This window comes from Poromitra crassiceps (genome assembly GCF_964638095.1).
Source record: "Poromitra crassiceps genome assembly, chromosome: 2".
Taxonomy (NCBI): Eukaryota; Metazoa; Chordata; class Actinopteri; order Beryciformes; family Melamphaidae; genus Poromitra; species Poromitra crassiceps.
Genome location: NC_139624.1, coordinates 104,481,671 through 104,499,170, shown reverse-complemented (window position 1 = coordinate 104,499,170; position 17,500 = coordinate 104,481,671). Strand labels below are relative to the sequence as shown.

The window sequence follows — 17,500 nt, the reverse complement described above, 5'->3', positions numbered from 1 at the left end:
GTATTCCGGCAACTTCAGAATTTCCTCAATTAGCAATACTAACCTATAGCTATCTACTGTACGTACCACAGTTAGCTGCCTGCTGACCTTCCAAAATCATGAATGCCATGGTCATGAGTGAGGGAAACAATTGTGATTCATATTGTCATTGTCACCAGGTATCCTTCTTTGCCATTTAAGAATTTGAAATTGTGCTATTCTTATTCTGCCCATTCAGGTTGAAGTCAGCCTGCCAATGAGATGATTTCTGCCTGCAGTAAATCCTCCAATCTGTGCATGAAACCATTACGTTTTAATATCATCTTGAGATCAAACAGGCCTGAGAGGCGTGGACAACATAGTCGACATAGTCTGGTATAAATAACTGGCAATTCAAATCTTTTGAGAGCGGCTCAGTTTTCATTGCCAGGCTCAGACCAGGAGCTGTAAAAGGTGTCCGCTTTGCATGATGAAGACAGAACAAGGAATCATTTCCAAAAGGGTTTAGTTAGAAAGAGAGAGAGAGAGAGAGAGAGAGAGAGAGAGAGAGAGAGAGAGAGAGAGAGAGAGAGAGAGAGATAGGTCAAAGGTCTTCAGGTTAAGGCAGGGTCACAGGGATATAGTAGTAGCCTAGTAACCATAAAAGAGAGTAGCTGGTATTGTAAATGATTAAACAGCATGATTATTACACAGGTTGTCTTGGGCTGCTCACAATAACAGGCCACTCTAAAATGTGCAGTTTGATCACACAACACAATGCCACAGATGTCTCAGGTTTTGAGTGATCATGCAATTGACATGCTAACTGCAGGAATGTCCACCAGAGCTGTTGCCTGTGAATTGAATGTACCCTAACCCTAACCCTAAACACTACTTGCCTAAACCTAACCCCTTAACCCAGCCTTAACCACTGACCCCAAAAATCTGCTTTTTACCAATTAGAGACATGGCTTTTGTCCCCAATTGCAAAGCCGCCTTCCCCAATCATCTGCTCTTAAGTCTGGTGTGTGTCCCCAATTTTGGTGCAAGTAAACCCACCTGCATCGTAGAAAGTATCCAGCACTGATGTCTCTCCAAAGTCCAGTCGTCCAAAGGTGACGGTGGTGAGCAGCGCGCTCTCTGCGTCGCAGGCGCGCTGGAGACATTGCAGCGCGCCCGACTCCGGGCTGCTGGCCATCACCGCCTTCAGCCCGTCGTTCAGCACGTACACTGCCCGCAGAGAGCGCTGCTTGGCCGAGGGGCTCGGGCTGGACACCTCGCCTCTCTCACGGTCCCGGTCCCGGTCCACCATGCACATCCCCCCAGCCAGGTGCTCTCCTCCCGGGTCGGAGACCTGCGCACTCATCATGGGGCCCGTTTCCATCATGACTGGACCTGGAAAGCGCCTGTGTCTCCTAGGGCTGGACGATACGGACCAAAAATCACATATCTCTTTAATGGCGATACACAATCCTACTATATTTTCTACAAATGTTCAGTTGTAGGTCAAAACCACAAGACCACATAAAACATTTCTGCAATCGTATAGAATATCAACATTTCTTAACCAAAAACGTGTTGCATATGTTTCTAGAGGCATGTATCAGTGTTATAGAGTCTGCTAGCCATGTTGGACAGGGACACCCCCTGCAGCTGGGGATCGAACTGAGAACCTCTGGCATGGAACGGGACGCTCTAGCAAGGAGGCTCAAATCCATTGCCTCTAGCATCTGTCTTTAGGCCTACTCACTGCACAGCACTACCCGCTGACTAGGCTACATGTGTTCAAACTCTACATTTCAACAGTAAATCACTTTTAACTTTGGTTATTTAAGCCTAACCCAAACCATAATATATTTCCCAAAATTGTTTTACTTGCCTAAACACCAAAGTTGTTAAACTTGTTTTATTTGCTTTAACATTGGAAAGGCTCTGAGGTTTTCAAATCAATCACTGTTTTGGTTCAAATTCATGTTTGGGATTGTAGGCTATCCATCGTTTGCAGAAACGTAAAATGCCACGTTTTACATGCCGTTTTGTTTCAAATGTACGTTGAGATTATACGTATCCGTGTTTGCAGACACATACAATGCCAACGTTTTATTCTGGCGGTTAGTCTACTTACTGCACTTCTTGCCTTCTCTTCACTCTCCTTGTTCCCGTTATATCCTCGGTCTTGTCCTCCTCGCTCTCACTTGTTGCGCACCTGTCGCCGGTGGAGAGGAGCGCGTCTGGGTTTGTCTGCCTGCATCTCCGCCTCATTAACTCACATCATCTCCCTCCCGATTATCTCGCACCAAAAAGTCCAGATACCAAGACTGGATCCGACTAGATCAGCCTACCACTGGATAGAGAGGGAGAGAGATGTCGCCTGGAAGAGGGAGGAGAGAAAGAGTACAAATGTCTCCGGTATAATTATGTAGTAGCCCAGGCAGGTTCCCGTCACAGTAGGCTAATCTTCAAATAAATGATCCTGTTTTGGCATAACACCGGGTTGGTGAGCTTCTTCCAGAATGAATGTAGCCTATAGACTTCTTTGGCACACTTTTTCATATTACTGGTGGTGCTGCGGGTTCAGTCTCCACCGCATGGCCAAACTACCGTTATCGCGTGTCTGTCTAAATATAAAACGGTCTGTCTTTCTAATCCCCTCCTCTGCTCAAGCAGCTCCTCCTGCCAAATTGTATCACCCCGCTGCAAAAAGTATTGATCTAGCTAGCCTACTACTAGCCTATTCTATAATAATCTCATTTCAGACTGAGAAAGAGCCAGCGGGGCGGCTGAGGTAAAAGCTTTTTTCAAATGCAAAGTAACTCATTTCAGGGACTTGATTCATTGTCTTTATGCTTGGGCTTGTTCTGCCCTTGGTGCACTGACTTAAACAAATTAGACTGCACTGGGAACTAGATGATTTGTCTCTGCAGCCCCGCAACTTCGTTTTGTTTACAAGTAGAGATCAATACAATTAGCCTACATTATAGGCTAGCAATCAATACATCTCAGTGTTTTTCAACCTTTTTTGTGCCATATTATGATGGCACTGGCACACATTTGAATGACGGCACACCGCCACGCACCCCAAATGTTACAGAATGGAAGATTATCATAGCATCTTGGCTACGTTTCTGTGAGCTCACCGTTTTTGCTTTCTTTAGACCCGTGCTTGCTTGTACTGGGCTTGGGCTCGATCATCTGGGAGGTCTAGAAGGACTTTGATCAGGAGGATCAACTCCAGTCTGTAGGCTATGTTGCCTCTTCAGATATTTAGCCATCTTTGTTGTTAGCATTGCCACTTGTTAATGTCTACCTGCATCTCTTTCTCTTCTATTGTTTGAAATAAGGTCATTAGGCTAGTACTAATTGCGCTACTGCGCCACCCACAGGCCAGCGCAACCATGGCTCAATTGAAAAAACACTAGCCTATAAAAGCCCAATCACTTAAAAATCTAATGATCAATATTCACATTGAACTTAAGGGACAGAATGTAGGGAAACAGTCGATGGATAAATCCAGAAGGAGGCAGTAATAAAGCATGCCAACTGGCATACAACACCACAGAAGAAGAATGGATGGATAAGTCCAGAAGGAGGCGGTAATGCAACATAAAGGATGCCAACTGCCATAAAACACCAAAAAGAAGAACTGAAGACAAGACACACACACACACACACACACACACACACACACACACACACACACACACACACACACACAAACCCCATGGCGCATCCTCTCCAGATTCTCCTCCACCCTAGAAATGTGCACACATTTCTAGTATCTAATAATTTTCTAACAAAGGAAATACGATTTCAAGCCTGGATACCAGACTAAATTATTAGTGTACGATGGATATTTTCTGCAGTGTTCACATTTCCCATTGCAGAACAGAACCGGAGCCAAAATATCCTGGCAGCTCAGATGAATACACTCTGTTACGGGCCGGTATGTGTTGGTACCCGGGACCTTGTTGATTGCCAAAGGCGATATCATAGCATACTGTCACTGGCTATGACACACAGGCAAGCACACTGGTTCCCAAAATTGGGTCCACCAGGGGTGGGGTGAAGGGATTCAGGGTCCCCAGAAAAATGAGTAGGCCTAACATTTTCTTTAAAGTGTAACTAACCCCCAAAACACTTTTTTCAGCTTTTAACCACTATGACTTTGGGGGTGATGTGTGAAGAATGCTGGTCAAAATTTCCACATTTGAGAGCAAACTGTTGCCATTCTACCATTTGTATCATTTTTCAGCAGCATAAGTGGCATAAGCGCCCTCTATGGGTGGAACACTGCTTTTTTTTTTGCCCTCAAATGAATGGGAGATTTGGTACAACCTGACGTCACGTTGTCCCCAAAGACTATTGGATTTCAAGATAGTTACTCCCCTACTCCCCCTGTACCCTTTTGGCTCCTCACAACTCCAAGCCTATTCCCATGATGTCACTTGACCTGTTAATCACCTGTTAATTGATTACAATCGCCTGTTATTTTCCTACCAACTTCTATGTAACACAATACTATCAATAAACGCCACTATAATCATAAAAGGAAGGACATGGCATTGTGTTGCTGTAAATCATTCCCAACCTTTTTCATACTAAGGAGCCCTATGATGAGATTTAGTCTCTCAGATGCAAATCTGATTTTATTTTTATTTTTTTATGTAGCCTAGATATGATTTTGTCCAGAATTCCATATATCGTCGCTGTCGTTCCAGGACCTCGAATCTCCAAAACAGCCACTTTTCAGGAAGTAAAAAAAACCTGTTTGCTCTTAAAATACTGAACCAAACGTCGTCAAAGTTGGCACATGTTTTAATTATAGTTAGTTTCCCACTGAATGTGTGATTACTTTATTAATATCTTACCTGGATAAGCTCAAATGATGTTGTTTATATTATCAGTCCGAGTTGGAAGCACTCTCTCACGGCCAGTCAGGCGGGACAGAGTCGTATGCTCATGCACGAGCCCCAAGCTCCGGGCCGCGCGCAGCAGCAGCAGCAGCCCTCCTCGGCTCTCATGGCCGAGGCGGGGGCTTGGGCATGGGGTGAGAACAGTCTGACATAACGTAGCATTAACGTTACTTTATTCTCGTCAGAAAACACTCCGATTTGCATGTTAAAACAAGTTTGCAGCCTAGGAATAACTGGAAAACATTTGATTGATCTATTAACCTCAGAGGAAGCCAGGATTAGTCAAAACGATATCAGAAATACACAGCACGTCTGCCGTGTGACTTTTCTGGGTTTACGGTCCTGCGTGGGGGGGTACATACGGAGGTAGGTGACGAATTTCTAGGTTTGACTGACAGATTGAGGGCGAATGGCGTTACAAGATTTACTCACAAGCTCGTTTTAATGCTTTTCCATTGGTTGCATTTGATAAAAACCACACAGAGACGTGAAGGGTGACCAATGGCACCCTTGTTGACCAATGTTCCAGTAGCCCGGTGAAGCTCTGCACTCTGCGCTGGAGAGGAATAGGAGAGGTGCAAACTTTTGACAAGAATCATGGAAAAGGGCGAAACGAAAATTTAAAACGGATTTCATGGCGCGGTATATAGCAAGTTGGATGAGGGAATGACGTGGAGAAATCTCGCATTGTGATTACATGAGCGTGAGAGCGGGGCGTTTGTCGTGACTATTGTGCTGTGCTGCGCTCTCGCGTCACTAGTCTCTTTTAACGTAGTTAGACAAGCCGCCACACACATACATGGGAGAAAAATAATAAAATTTCTAGTTCGCCACTGAATAGCCAAATTGATATAACTTTCAACCATTTTGAGCAACGCTGTTTCCATACAGGCCACCAGCGTTGGCTAGTTGTTGATATTTATAAAGATATTGCAGCTCTCATATAAATTATTTTCGAGGCGGTGGGCAAACTGTCATGGCGTCTGTAGCGAAGCTTGTGTGCTTGCTGGGGGCGAAGCCTTTGGGCTTGCCTCGTGAAGTGTGCTGGATCTTAGATGAGGGCTCACGAGCTGTGATCGGTCAGAATCACAGGGATGGAGATAGGGACCGAGATGTCGGTCCTCGGACGCGGTTGAATTACCACTGGTGACCTGTCTGGGTGTAAGGCAGTCGGTCACCAGGACCTGGCTGGTTGTAAGATAGCCAGGATTCAGCTCGAGTTCGGAATTGGTTGTGCTAATGGTTGACATTATGAAGGAAGTAAGAATACCTGAAGATGTATGGAAGTAGAAGGAATCTCTCGGATGTGTATAGCGTCACAGAACACTTTGTTTATATCCCCATTTTGGTGTATGACATCATGTCATTGGTGATGTCACAACGTTCGAGGGAGCTATGACATCATCGGTGTTATGTCTGACATCGCCGATGACCTCACAGGTGAACTCTATGCTATGACATCATCGGTGTCATCGTTGATGATGTCATCATCATTACGTCGTTGGCGCGCCGGCTGGTGGGCATCGACTGCCCCAAGAACAGGCCTGACGGTGGGCCATTATGGGCCCTTTTCTACAGCGTCAATTTCCGGAGAAAATTCCTGAGCTGAGCACAGCCAAAGAGTATAGTATAGACAAGAGGAAACGTAATTTCTTGGTTTTTCCCATAGGTTTTTCAAATCACCGTTTTGTTACATATCTGGGGGGTTAGTCCCCCTTTAAAGGTTTTAAATCCAGTTGAACCTTAATTTGAGTTGGTCTGAAACTGCATGTAAAAATCATGGGCTTTTATGCCTCCGTCAGCGATAGCTGGGCTGGAGGCATTATGCTTGGTTCACCAAAAGGATCTCAGAAGCAGCGCGTCACAGAAGCCTTGCCATTCACACTAGAAGCACTCTGTTTTGCATTCCATTTGTTACTCTTTTTGTGTACCCCAATATAAAGTGAAAGATATCCTTATCAAATAAACACCCACTCCAGGTGAGATTTGAACCCTGAACCCCAGGATTGTTAAATTGTAAGGCTGGTTCTCTACCATGAGCTAACCAGCCTGTTAGTTGGTAGAGCCATACTAGGGATCTGTAGATCCAGAGACAAAGTATTATGTTCTATCCACATACTACTTTCTGTTCATGTACTTATAGTTTTCAAGATATATTCCACCCAAATACTACCTTCTCTCCAAATACTTATACTTTTAAATGGACTGTATTTATAGAGCGCATTTTATGTAGTCTATCGACTACCCAAAGTGCTTTTACATGAATACCTCACATTCACCCGTCCCATTCACACACAGACGGCGTCTGCAGCCATGCAGGGCGCTAACTGCTAGTCGGGAGCAGTTAAGGGTTCAGTGTCTTGCTCAAGGACACTTCGGCACACTGCCGGGAGGAGCCAGCCTCGAACGGGGAACCTTCCTATTCCCAGGCGACAGCTCTACCTCCTGAGCTAATGCTAATGCCGCCCCCCAAATACTACTTCATGTCCAAGTACTTAGGTATGTTTCAGCCAAATACTACTTATGTCTAAGTACTTGTGTTTTAAAGCACATAATATAGCTTCAAAACTATAAGTACTTGGACAGAAAGTAGTATTTGGGTGGAATATACCTTCAAAACTATAATACTTGGTCTCCGGCTCTACATATCCATGGCTCTACCAAGCAACAGGCTGGTTAGCTCAGATGGAAGAGAACCAGACTTACAATGTAACAAGCTAGGGCCTAAGGGTTCAAATCTCACCTGGAGTGAGTGTTTATTTGATAAGGATATATTTCACTTTATATTAGGGCAGAGGTTCTCAAATGTTTTTCAGCCAAGGACCCCTTACAAGATAGAAAATATACCAGGGACCCCCTCATTCTGATTTGTGATTTTGGGCTAAGCTTAATTGTTTCCACGGTAACGTGCTTGACTTTTAATTTGATTGGTTTGTTATTAGAATGTAATCCATGAACCTTTTTTTTTTTTTTAACTCTTTATTTTCCTTTTTTCCACACACATACCTATCACTTCACACAACAGGTAAATAAAACAATTAGGTCGAACTTCGACAGCCTATTGGTGATATACATCGGTGATGAAATGACAGCCATGAAACAAACAAATAAACAAATAAACTAATAAACAAATAAACAAACCAGAGCCCACTAGGGGGGGGGATCTCTGTTAACTCTCCTCTTCTTCGACTTACTTAGATGGCTCAGTTAGGGCCTTCAGTCATTTTGTGCCCAGTAGACCACCCATTTCAACCAACGGTTGTCATGTGTTTTAGCCTTCGTTCTCAGGCGACAAGTCAGTTCTTCCATGGAGTGGATCTCTTCCACAATGTTTTTCCATATCTCTGCCCCCGGGGGATCTTCCTTTAACCAGCTTCTTGTAATGGCTTTTTTCCCGGCCAGGGTCATAATCTTGAACAAATAAATATCATCCAGAGGGATACTTTCTTCAATTAGCCCTAGATACACAACCTGTGGTTCTCTTGGAAAGTCGTATCCCAACACCTTCTGTATAATCTGTGTGATATTCTCCCAAAATAGTTGAATTTTCATACATGCCCAGAAAACATGAGAGTGATTGGCATTCACCTGGCCACATTTTCTCCAGCATATTTGCTGTTCACGAATCTGTTTGCTTTTGATTAGAGGTGTAATGAAATAGCGAATTATGTTTTTCCAACCAAATTCTCTCCAGCCCCTGGAGTATGTAGATTTCTGTTGTGTTTCGCACATGGAGTACCATTCACTCTCTGAGATGTCAATGCCTAATTCACGTTTCCACTTTTCCATAATATACAGTGTGTTATCCCCAGTCCTATTCTGAAAACATCTATATAGCCTGGAAACAATCTTGGTAGGTGTGTGTTTGTATGCTCTCATCAGTAGTTCCACCACCTCGTTACCCTCTGCAGAAACATCTTTCTTAATTTCGTGTTCATAGAAATGCCTCAACTGTAAATATCTAAACATGTCTCCCTCTCCCAGGTCAAACTCCCTCTTGAAGCTCACAAAGGACCCAAACTCCTGTCCATCTAAAAGTGTGCAAATGGCTGTCACACCTCTTTCCCTCCATCTCGAAAATGTTTTATCTAGTCTACCAGGCCCAAAGCTTGGAGATTGTGAAGGCCAAATCAAAAGTTTAGTATCTCCCTCCAGTTTGTATCTCTTGACCACCTCTCTCCATATGTGTAGGGTTTCCTCTATTATGATGTTATCTCCCCTCTGATTCGCTTTCTCTTTTTCACCCAGTCTAGCCTGGGGCCGGCCCTGCCCCAAAGTCATCTCAATATTTTTCCATCTGGCTTCGTACGCCGAGGCGCACCAGTATACTATGTACCTCATTTGAGCCGCATAATAATATCCTTTCAGTTCCGGCAGTGCCAGGCCACCCTTTTCTTTGCTAACCTGAAGTGATTTAAATTTAACCCTCGGCCTGGTACCCGCCCATATAAATCGCGATATCTGCTTGTCCCAGGCTTTGAATTGTGAATCCGGCACCCTAACCGGTAGAGACAGGAAGAGATACAATAGCCTCGGTAGAACATTCATTTTGACCACTTCTATTCTGGAGCTGAAATCAAGCACTAGTGTTGACCACCTTGACCAGTCAATCTGTAACCTATCATTAATTATATTGTAATTTACTTCGTACAGTCTGGTTAGGTCATGTGTAATTACCACCCCCAGGTACTTTATTGACTCGTTCCTCCACTCCAGCCTAAAACTTTGCCTAAATATTCTATCGGGAGAAAAGTTAAAAGCGAGGACCTGAGTTTTTGAGACATTCAACTTATATCCGGACATTCGTCCGTAGTTTTCCAAAATGGTCATAAGTCTAGGGAAGGTTGTGTTAGGATCCTGAAGATATACTATAATATCGTCTGCGAAGAGACCTATTCTATGTTAATCCATGAACCATTTTAGATTTAAAGCATAAACTATTTTCGTTGAACTATGAAGATTTTGCAAAAAAAAATATATATATATTTTTTTTTATTACATTACATTTACATTACGTCATTTAGCAGACGCTTTTGTTTTGTCCAAAGCGACTTACAATATCACAATTTGTCAACAGTACAGAAAACCACAATGCAACACAATCAATGACAGCCAAGATATTTTGATAGACTAGCACCATGTAGGAAGTAGTTTGAGAAGGAATAAGTAACATGTAGCATTTTATTTTTTAATTACATTTTATTATTTTTTTACCTAAAAACTTTTCGCAGACCCCTGGGGGTCCGCGGACCCCCATTTGAGAACCACTGTATTAGGGTACACAAAAAGAGTAACAAATGGACAGGTAATGATTCAGTACTCATAAACTACTGAGTATGATGCACCACTTTACAATAGGGTGCACAAAAAGACTAACTAATAGACAGATAATAATTCAGTAATAATTCAGTATTCATAAACTACTGAGTATGATGCACCACTTTACAATAGGGTACACAAAAAGAGTAACTAATGGACAGGTAATAATTAAGTAATGAGTAACTAACAATTAACTATATACTCACAAACTGACCATTGACTAACCATTAACTAATGGGTAATTACTCTACTAAGGAACTAACAACTAATCATGAACTAATGATTAACTACTATACTCACAATGTGACCTTAACTAATGATTAACTAATATATTCACGAAATGACATTTATTAATCATTAACGAACGATTAACTACTCTACTCATGGAACTGACCGACTAATCAGTAACTAATGATTGACTACTATATTCATGAGCTGACATTTAGTAATCATTAAGTAATGATTAACTACTCTACTCAGGAACTTAGATAGTAATCATTAACTAATGATTACCTAGCCTACTCATTAACTATGATTAACTAGTGATTGACTAATGACAAATTATACATTAACTACTCATTAACTAACTATTAGTTAATGATTAGTTTACTAGTAGCCTAACTACTACATTATTTGTGTACGTTATTGTAGTGTTACCCTTTTTTTTATCCTCTACACATTCATCTGCCCATTTATCGATGTGATCAAACGAAATTGGTGTGACAGAACTCAAACTTTTGGTCTACTGCTCCCATGTTCAGACAGGAGTTTGGATGAGAGTCTCGTTGCGTTCCCAACCAGTGGGTGACGTTATCCCAAGATGGCCGCGGTGTGAATAAGGTCCATTGCTTCAGTGTAGGATAGGCGTCTGGTGTGTTTGGGCTGTTATGGTTTCAGGTTGTCCGTCTGTCTGTATGTCCATCTGTCCGAATCGTCCAATGCTCGTTAATGTGATCTCTCAGGAACACCTTGAGAGAATTTTTTCAAATTTGGCTCAAACATCCACTTGGACTCAAGGATGAACTGGTTAGATTTTGGTGGACAAAGGTCAAAGTTCAAGGTCACTGTGGCCGCATGTCCGTCTGTTCCATCAAGGAAGGGGGGCGGGGCTAGGTAAAAGGGACCATAGCTAGGGATAGGAAGGTCGTAGGGTCGGGATTCAAGGGTTTGGTAGGGGGTGTGGGTGGTGGGAGGGGGTGTGGTGAGGGAAAGGAGCAGGGTTAGGGAAAAGGGGCCATAGCTAGGGATAGGAAGGATGTAGAGGGCCGGGGTTTGAGGGGTGGCTAGAGAGTGGCTAGGGGGATGTGGGTGGTGGGGGGTGTGGGGGTCAAGGAAGGGGGAGGGGCTGGGGAAAAGGGGCTGTAGCTAGGGATATAGACAAGTTTCCCAGCGCTGGCATAGGGCGGCGCCATAGCAGCCTTATATGTCCCCGGCTTCCGTCCACATTGCGTGCACAGCAGCGAGCACATCAGAGGGCAGCAGCCAAAATATCCGAACTTTTTTACAACGATTGCTAACATCAGCTACACTAACGTTAGCAGACATTATTAACAGTGGGTTATTCTGGAACACATTGTGCAGTGCGTGGCTGTCACAATACGCAGAAACGCCTGAACGAGTGGTTGGATCGACAGTGTTTTGAGCATCAGCCCGCTACCAAACGGCTTTGTCCCTGCACTCGACTGTATTCCTTCTACCGAAAATCAGCTGAGGATTCGGATTCACGGATGTGGCTGAAGGCTTTAAATCTGAAGAAGCCGCCGAAAAACGTTTTTGTTTTGCTCTCCCCACTTTGTGGACAAAAAGCCAACCAAAGAGAATCCTTTCCCTGAACTGTGGCTAGGATACGTGCGGCCTCCTCAGAAAAAGAGACGCAGACTGGAGCGAGGCACTGCTGCTGAATTGCCGGGTAAGCTAGCTCGCTGGGTAGTTATCATGTTAGCAACGATATAGCTGATCATCCATGTTATTATTATTTGGCTACGTTGTGTTGGTTTTGTGTGTGTTTACTTTGTAGCATTGCCTGATGTAATGCTAGTTAGCTAGCTAGCACTGCAGATGCTAGCACTGCAGTGTTGAGCTAATGCTTGGATCAGCCTCCCCGATGTTTACCTGTCTGAAAAAAAGTAATGCTTAGTGAATAAATATGCTTAGTGTATATACCATAGACTGTAAAGGTATACAGTATACAGCCTAATCTAGTAATTCAGATTAACAAATCATCAATTCGCTGGGAAACCCCTGGTGTTCTCCAGAGCCCATGTGTATATTGGTACGCTTCGGAGCTTTTGAGATTGTTCATGGCGTTGCCGTCCACCGCCATTGATTCCTCAAAATACGCTATAATCCTGCCTGTAGTTACGTTCGGCCATTTACACATATTATCTTCCCATGTGTCCACTGTCAACGGGTGTGGGATAGACACTCTTTCGTTAGACAGGAGACTCAGAGAATGATCCCAAGTTTGCATTTTTTCGGCAGTCGCTATGGCTACTACGCTAGTACGTTACGCTTCTCTGTATTCACAAACACCGGAAGAGACAGACATCTCGCGGCCGAGTCCGGAAGCAAACCGGAAGTGCCCAGGAAACTTGTCTATATGACGGTCCTAGAGAGTCAGGATTCAAGAGATGGTTTGGGGGAATATCTAGGGGGATGTCGGTGGTGGGAGGGGGCGTGATCAGTAAGGGGCGGGGCTAGGGAAAATGGGTCTTAGGGAATAGGGATAGGAAGGTCGTAGAGAGGGTTCAAAAAACTCTCGTAACGGACAAGCCCGTCTTTTATTGTCACACGAACACCACAATACATGCATGCGGCCACAACACACTCATGCTGACACACTCATGCTGACGGTGGCCGGTGAAAAGTGTCCTCTGCATTTAACCCATCCAGGCATGTCCTTTCCTACGAGGGGCAGGCCAGGAGCAGTGGTCGCTTTCTCGTACAGTGCCCGGGGACCAACTTTGGATGTTGTCGTCACTGGTCGGATGACGATGACGATCTGATCTTCTGCATGTTTTTGGTGGGGGGGGGGGGGGTTATGTACGGAGGAACCCCCTGGGGGGTACGGGGAGAACATGCAAACTGCACACAGAGAGAACGGCCTTACGACGAGATAACCCACCTGGCACCTGGGCAGTAGGCACTGAAGATATGGGGGGAACACAACCACAGCGCTCACAGTGTCCCAGGTGAGAATCGAACTCAGGACCTTCTAACTGTGAGGCGACAGCGCTACCACTGAGCCACCGTACCCCCGAGGGGTATTCAAGGGGTCGGTAGAGGGAATGGATAGGAGGGATGTAAGTGATTTTGGGGTAGGACCATTTTCCATGTTGAAAATGATCAGCCGTGTTGTTGAAGTCCTCCCAAACATTGCCTAAAGTGCCATAAGTCTGAATGGCCGCACCACTGCGCTGTGGGCTTCAAGGTATTTGTGCTTGTATGAGTCTGGACAGACATGGATGTAGAGTGCTCAATTGTTGGAGGAGGCATACAACCACGATGCAGTATTTCTAGTTGAAACGGCATGATCTTTAAATTGAAATACTCAAACAAAATCAATGAATGTCTTCATTAAACATCTGTGAGCATACTGTAGCCTACATGTATGTAGTATGTCAATTATTTTTTATCTTATTTTACTGAGGATCTTCAAGGATTCTTTCAAGTCATTTGCCACTTTGGGAACTAATTTATGGCTTTACACCAGCTGCCCATTTATCCTTCAGATTATCCTTAAGTTGTTGAGGTCCATAAGGAGTGCCTTTCCTTTTTCTGTGGTCAGTGTGTTGTGTTGTGAGCAGTTAATGCTGTGACAGTAGTTTTGTATTGCATATTAAATGGAAGTTCAGGGCTGATTCACTTGCACTTCTCCTTTGCTCAGACCTTCAATGACCTGAGACTATAGGTCCAGTTTCCATACGCCACACAGATGGAGAGAGAGAGAGAGGGGGGGGGGTGGAGCCATTATCTGGCTGACACACACACACACACACACAGTGCTCTATGGCAGTCATTATGCAAGACTACCAATGACTTGAACCAACAGAGTAAAGAGCAATGGAATGGAACATAATGCTCCAACGCATGTATGGTGTGGGTACACACACACACACACACACACACACACACACACACACACACACATACAGTATTTCATTGACAGAGACAGTTCATTGTGAATTATTTGTTTTTGTGTTTTTCTTTTATTAAAATCTGCACACGTACAGTACATAATAGCATCTTTATTACACTGAAATACAGTATAAAAGTATATATATTTATCACTATCCTGGAGAGAAAAGACCAAGTCAAGAAAACAACTTGTAGCCTTAGTTGTAGCAGTTTTCTTTGTTGTAAGAAAGAAAGAAAGAAAGAAAGAAAGAAAGAAAGAAAGAAAGAAAGAAAGAAAGAAAGAAAGAAAGAAAGAAAGAAAGAAAGGAAAAAGATTTGGAGTCAGAAACAGGAAGGCCACAGTGACGGGTTGCCATAGATTCTGTGCACGTATAAGGAAGGGAGGCAAACGATGACACATGTTCTCTCTCACACACACACACACAGGCATACACACGTTTGTCTTACTACACTTGTGAGGACCTTCCATCGACTACATTCATTCGGTGACCCTTAACCCTAAACCCAAGTCCAAACTCTAAACTATACTTAAGCCTTCACTAATCTAAACCTGAAGTCTGAAACGCACTGGAAGCGCGAGGTGTGTTCGACTTTGGAAGCATCAAAGAGGTTTTTCCACAAGGTTTCTGGGGGTAGCAGAGCAAAAGGAATAATGTATTGTGCTTTCCAGGTTTCCAGAAGGTAATGTTCTCAATTTAATATACTATGTCTGTGCTAAGAAGCTTTTTTGGGGGATGAAGTTCAAATTTGCAGGCATACAAAACTACAGGGCTTTTTTTTTTTTTTATTAACCTTTATTTATACAAGGGGGGTCTCACTGAGAACAGTGCTCTCATTTTTTAGGAGATGTAGTATATGACTACAAATGATAAAAATATAAATATAAGGAGAAAAGAGAGATTATATTGCAGGTATGAGATGTTACTGTTCGGAACCTTAATACTACCCTTACTCTTACACCTAAACCCAAATCCTGACCCTAAACCAGCCTCTTCAAGAAATGACAACCGGCCCAAATAACCCCACTCCAAAGGTCTCAAAGCATACACCATTCTAACACATAATGGATGTAGTCAGCGTGACACCCATTAGTTTGTGCACTCTGGTTTTGAAGCAGAGTTTGGCATTTTACCTGCCGTTTGACTCTAAATTGAACAAAATTTACAAAATAAACATCATGCTGTATTGAAGAAGGTAATAAATCAAGTGAGAAGTGGGGTCATTTCCCATATACTTCTATACAATCTGACCTCTTTTTGCAGCCAGTGGAGTCGCCCCCTGCTGGCTATTAGAAATAATGCACGTTTAAGGTACTTCCGGCTTCATTTTGCAGCTGCGGAGGTTGCCCCCTTCTCTAAAACTCTGGTTCTCACAAGGATAGAAATACCACAACAAACACACACACACACACACACACACACACACACACACACACACACACACACACACACATGGATAAGAGGCGAAGGCCACAGAGTGGAGACAGAAGAGCACAGAGGACATCTGAAGTTCATCATCATCGAGTTCATCTTGAGTTCCAAGTTTCCGTCACACCTAGAAACAACAGTACCGGTGAGGTTGTCAGGACAACCGCAGCTCTGTGTCATCGTTCTGTAACCGTGGCAACACACAGCGACGGGCCGAGGTCAGTGCCAGTGGCACGGCGAGCTCCAATAAAGATAGCGGTAAACAAACAGAGAAGCCTCTTCAAAAGAAACAAACATAGAGATGTAAACACAGGATAAGGCGGTGCAGAGGGGTGAGGGGGAGGTGGCTGATTCCATGGCCCTGTATTGTTGTTGATGTTGTTGTTGACATTTGGCACAACACTTGTTTGGCTGAGTGTCTCGGCCAACACTGACAATGTCTTCAAATGCCGGGCCTCCGGCGTGGTGATGTCATCAGAGTGTGCCGATGAGGGTGCTTTTTGTTTTCATTTCGGCAGGTTCTTCTTTATGTGCTCTACTTCCATCTGTTGAACACACACAGCGATCAGTTCTTTTCCTGCACAGTGTTAACTTTCCAATTACATTTTTCCCTGAGTCCCTTTTTTTTTAACCACATTTTGGATCTTGCTTTGATCCAATCAGTTGTCCTTGCAAACCGCATACATAAAGAGTAAATATCAGAATAAATCACACACACACACACACACACACACACACACACACACACACACACACATCTTGACTACCACGGTGTACCCTCCGCTACTGCACACAGGCCTTCGTTCCATCATGGCCACCTAACCACCCCTCCATATCTAATTGGCTTCAGTCCTCAACTCTCCACCGTGTTAGTGTGTGTGTGTTAGTGTGTGTGTGTTAGTGTGTGTGTGTTAGTGTGTGTGTGTGTTAGTGTGTGGTGAGAGTTCTGGTGCAAACTGGCTGCCGTGCATCACCCAGGTGGGTGCCACACATCGGTGATGGATGAGTTGAGTTCCACGTACACGCGCACACACACACACACACACACACACACACACACACACACACACACACACACACTAATATCCTGATATGCGCTTTGGGTGCCGTGAAAAGCGATATGTACGGTAAATCCAATCATTTATAATTAACATTATTCAGGGATCTCACCTGTAAACTAATACGAATCTTCTTCTCCTCATCCAGCTCACTAGCCAGTTGCTTCATCTCCTGTCTGAAATACACAAACGTACACAAACACATCACCGTCAGACTCTGTTTCATCCCACACACCCACCCACCCACCCACACACACCCACCCACACACCCACCCACACACACACCCACACACACACCCCCACACACACACCCACCCCCACACACACACCTGTGCTGGTTCTTGAGCAGGTCTACGGAGGCCCTGAGGTCTCTGAGCTGGTGCCTGAGCTCATCCAACGTGGGCGGGGTCAGAGGGGAAAGCCGCAGCTCGGGGGAGGGGCTCAGAGCAGAGGAGGAGGAGGGCGAGGTGGACCGGAAGCCCGGGCTGCTGGGCGGGGGCAGCACAGCCGGCTTGGGGGGCAATGCCGATTTACTGTCGGGAACCTGAGGGCAAACACACAGGCAGATCAGGGATGAGAAGAATTTGAGGTAACCCTTTATTTGGAGAGTCCACCTACAGAGAGGCGACAGAGAATTTGTAACATTTCAACAGCTTATTGACATCCAACAATTCAACTGTTTAACAGA

The 17,500-nt window shown here is 44.2% G+C and overlaps 2 protein-coding genes across 2 annotated transcripts in view; both read right to left on the bottom strand.

Moving 5' to 3' along the window:
* The window catches only part of map3k15 (mitogen-activated protein kinase kinase kinase 15), a gene marked incomplete at its 5' end in the record, with an annotated part of 56,108 nt that extends 54,766 nt beyond the window's left edge, over positions 1 to 1,342 (bottom strand). The window contains one exon of the mRNA XM_083650625.1: positions 1,018 to 1,342. Coding sequence (XP_083506751.1) covers positions 1,018 to 1,342 — 325 coding nt within the window. The remainder of the gene's footprint in view (positions 1 to 1,017) is intronic.
* A 13,753-nt stretch (positions 1,343 to 15,095) lies between these two features.
* sh3kbp1 (SH3-domain kinase binding protein 1) overlaps positions 15,096 to 17,500 on the bottom strand; it is a 64,133-nt gene continuing 61,728 nt past the window's right edge. The window contains exons 18-20 of the mRNA XM_083632337.1: positions 17,142 to 17,356; positions 16,925 to 16,988; positions 15,096 to 16,299 (exon numbers count right to left, since the gene is read on the bottom strand). Of these exons, the coding sequence (XP_083488463.1) occupies positions 16,261 to 16,299; positions 16,925 to 16,988; positions 17,142 to 17,356 (318 nt within the window). The 3' untranslated portion in view covers positions 15,096 to 16,260. The remainder of the gene's footprint in view (positions 16,300 to 16,924; positions 16,989 to 17,141; positions 17,357 to 17,500) is intronic.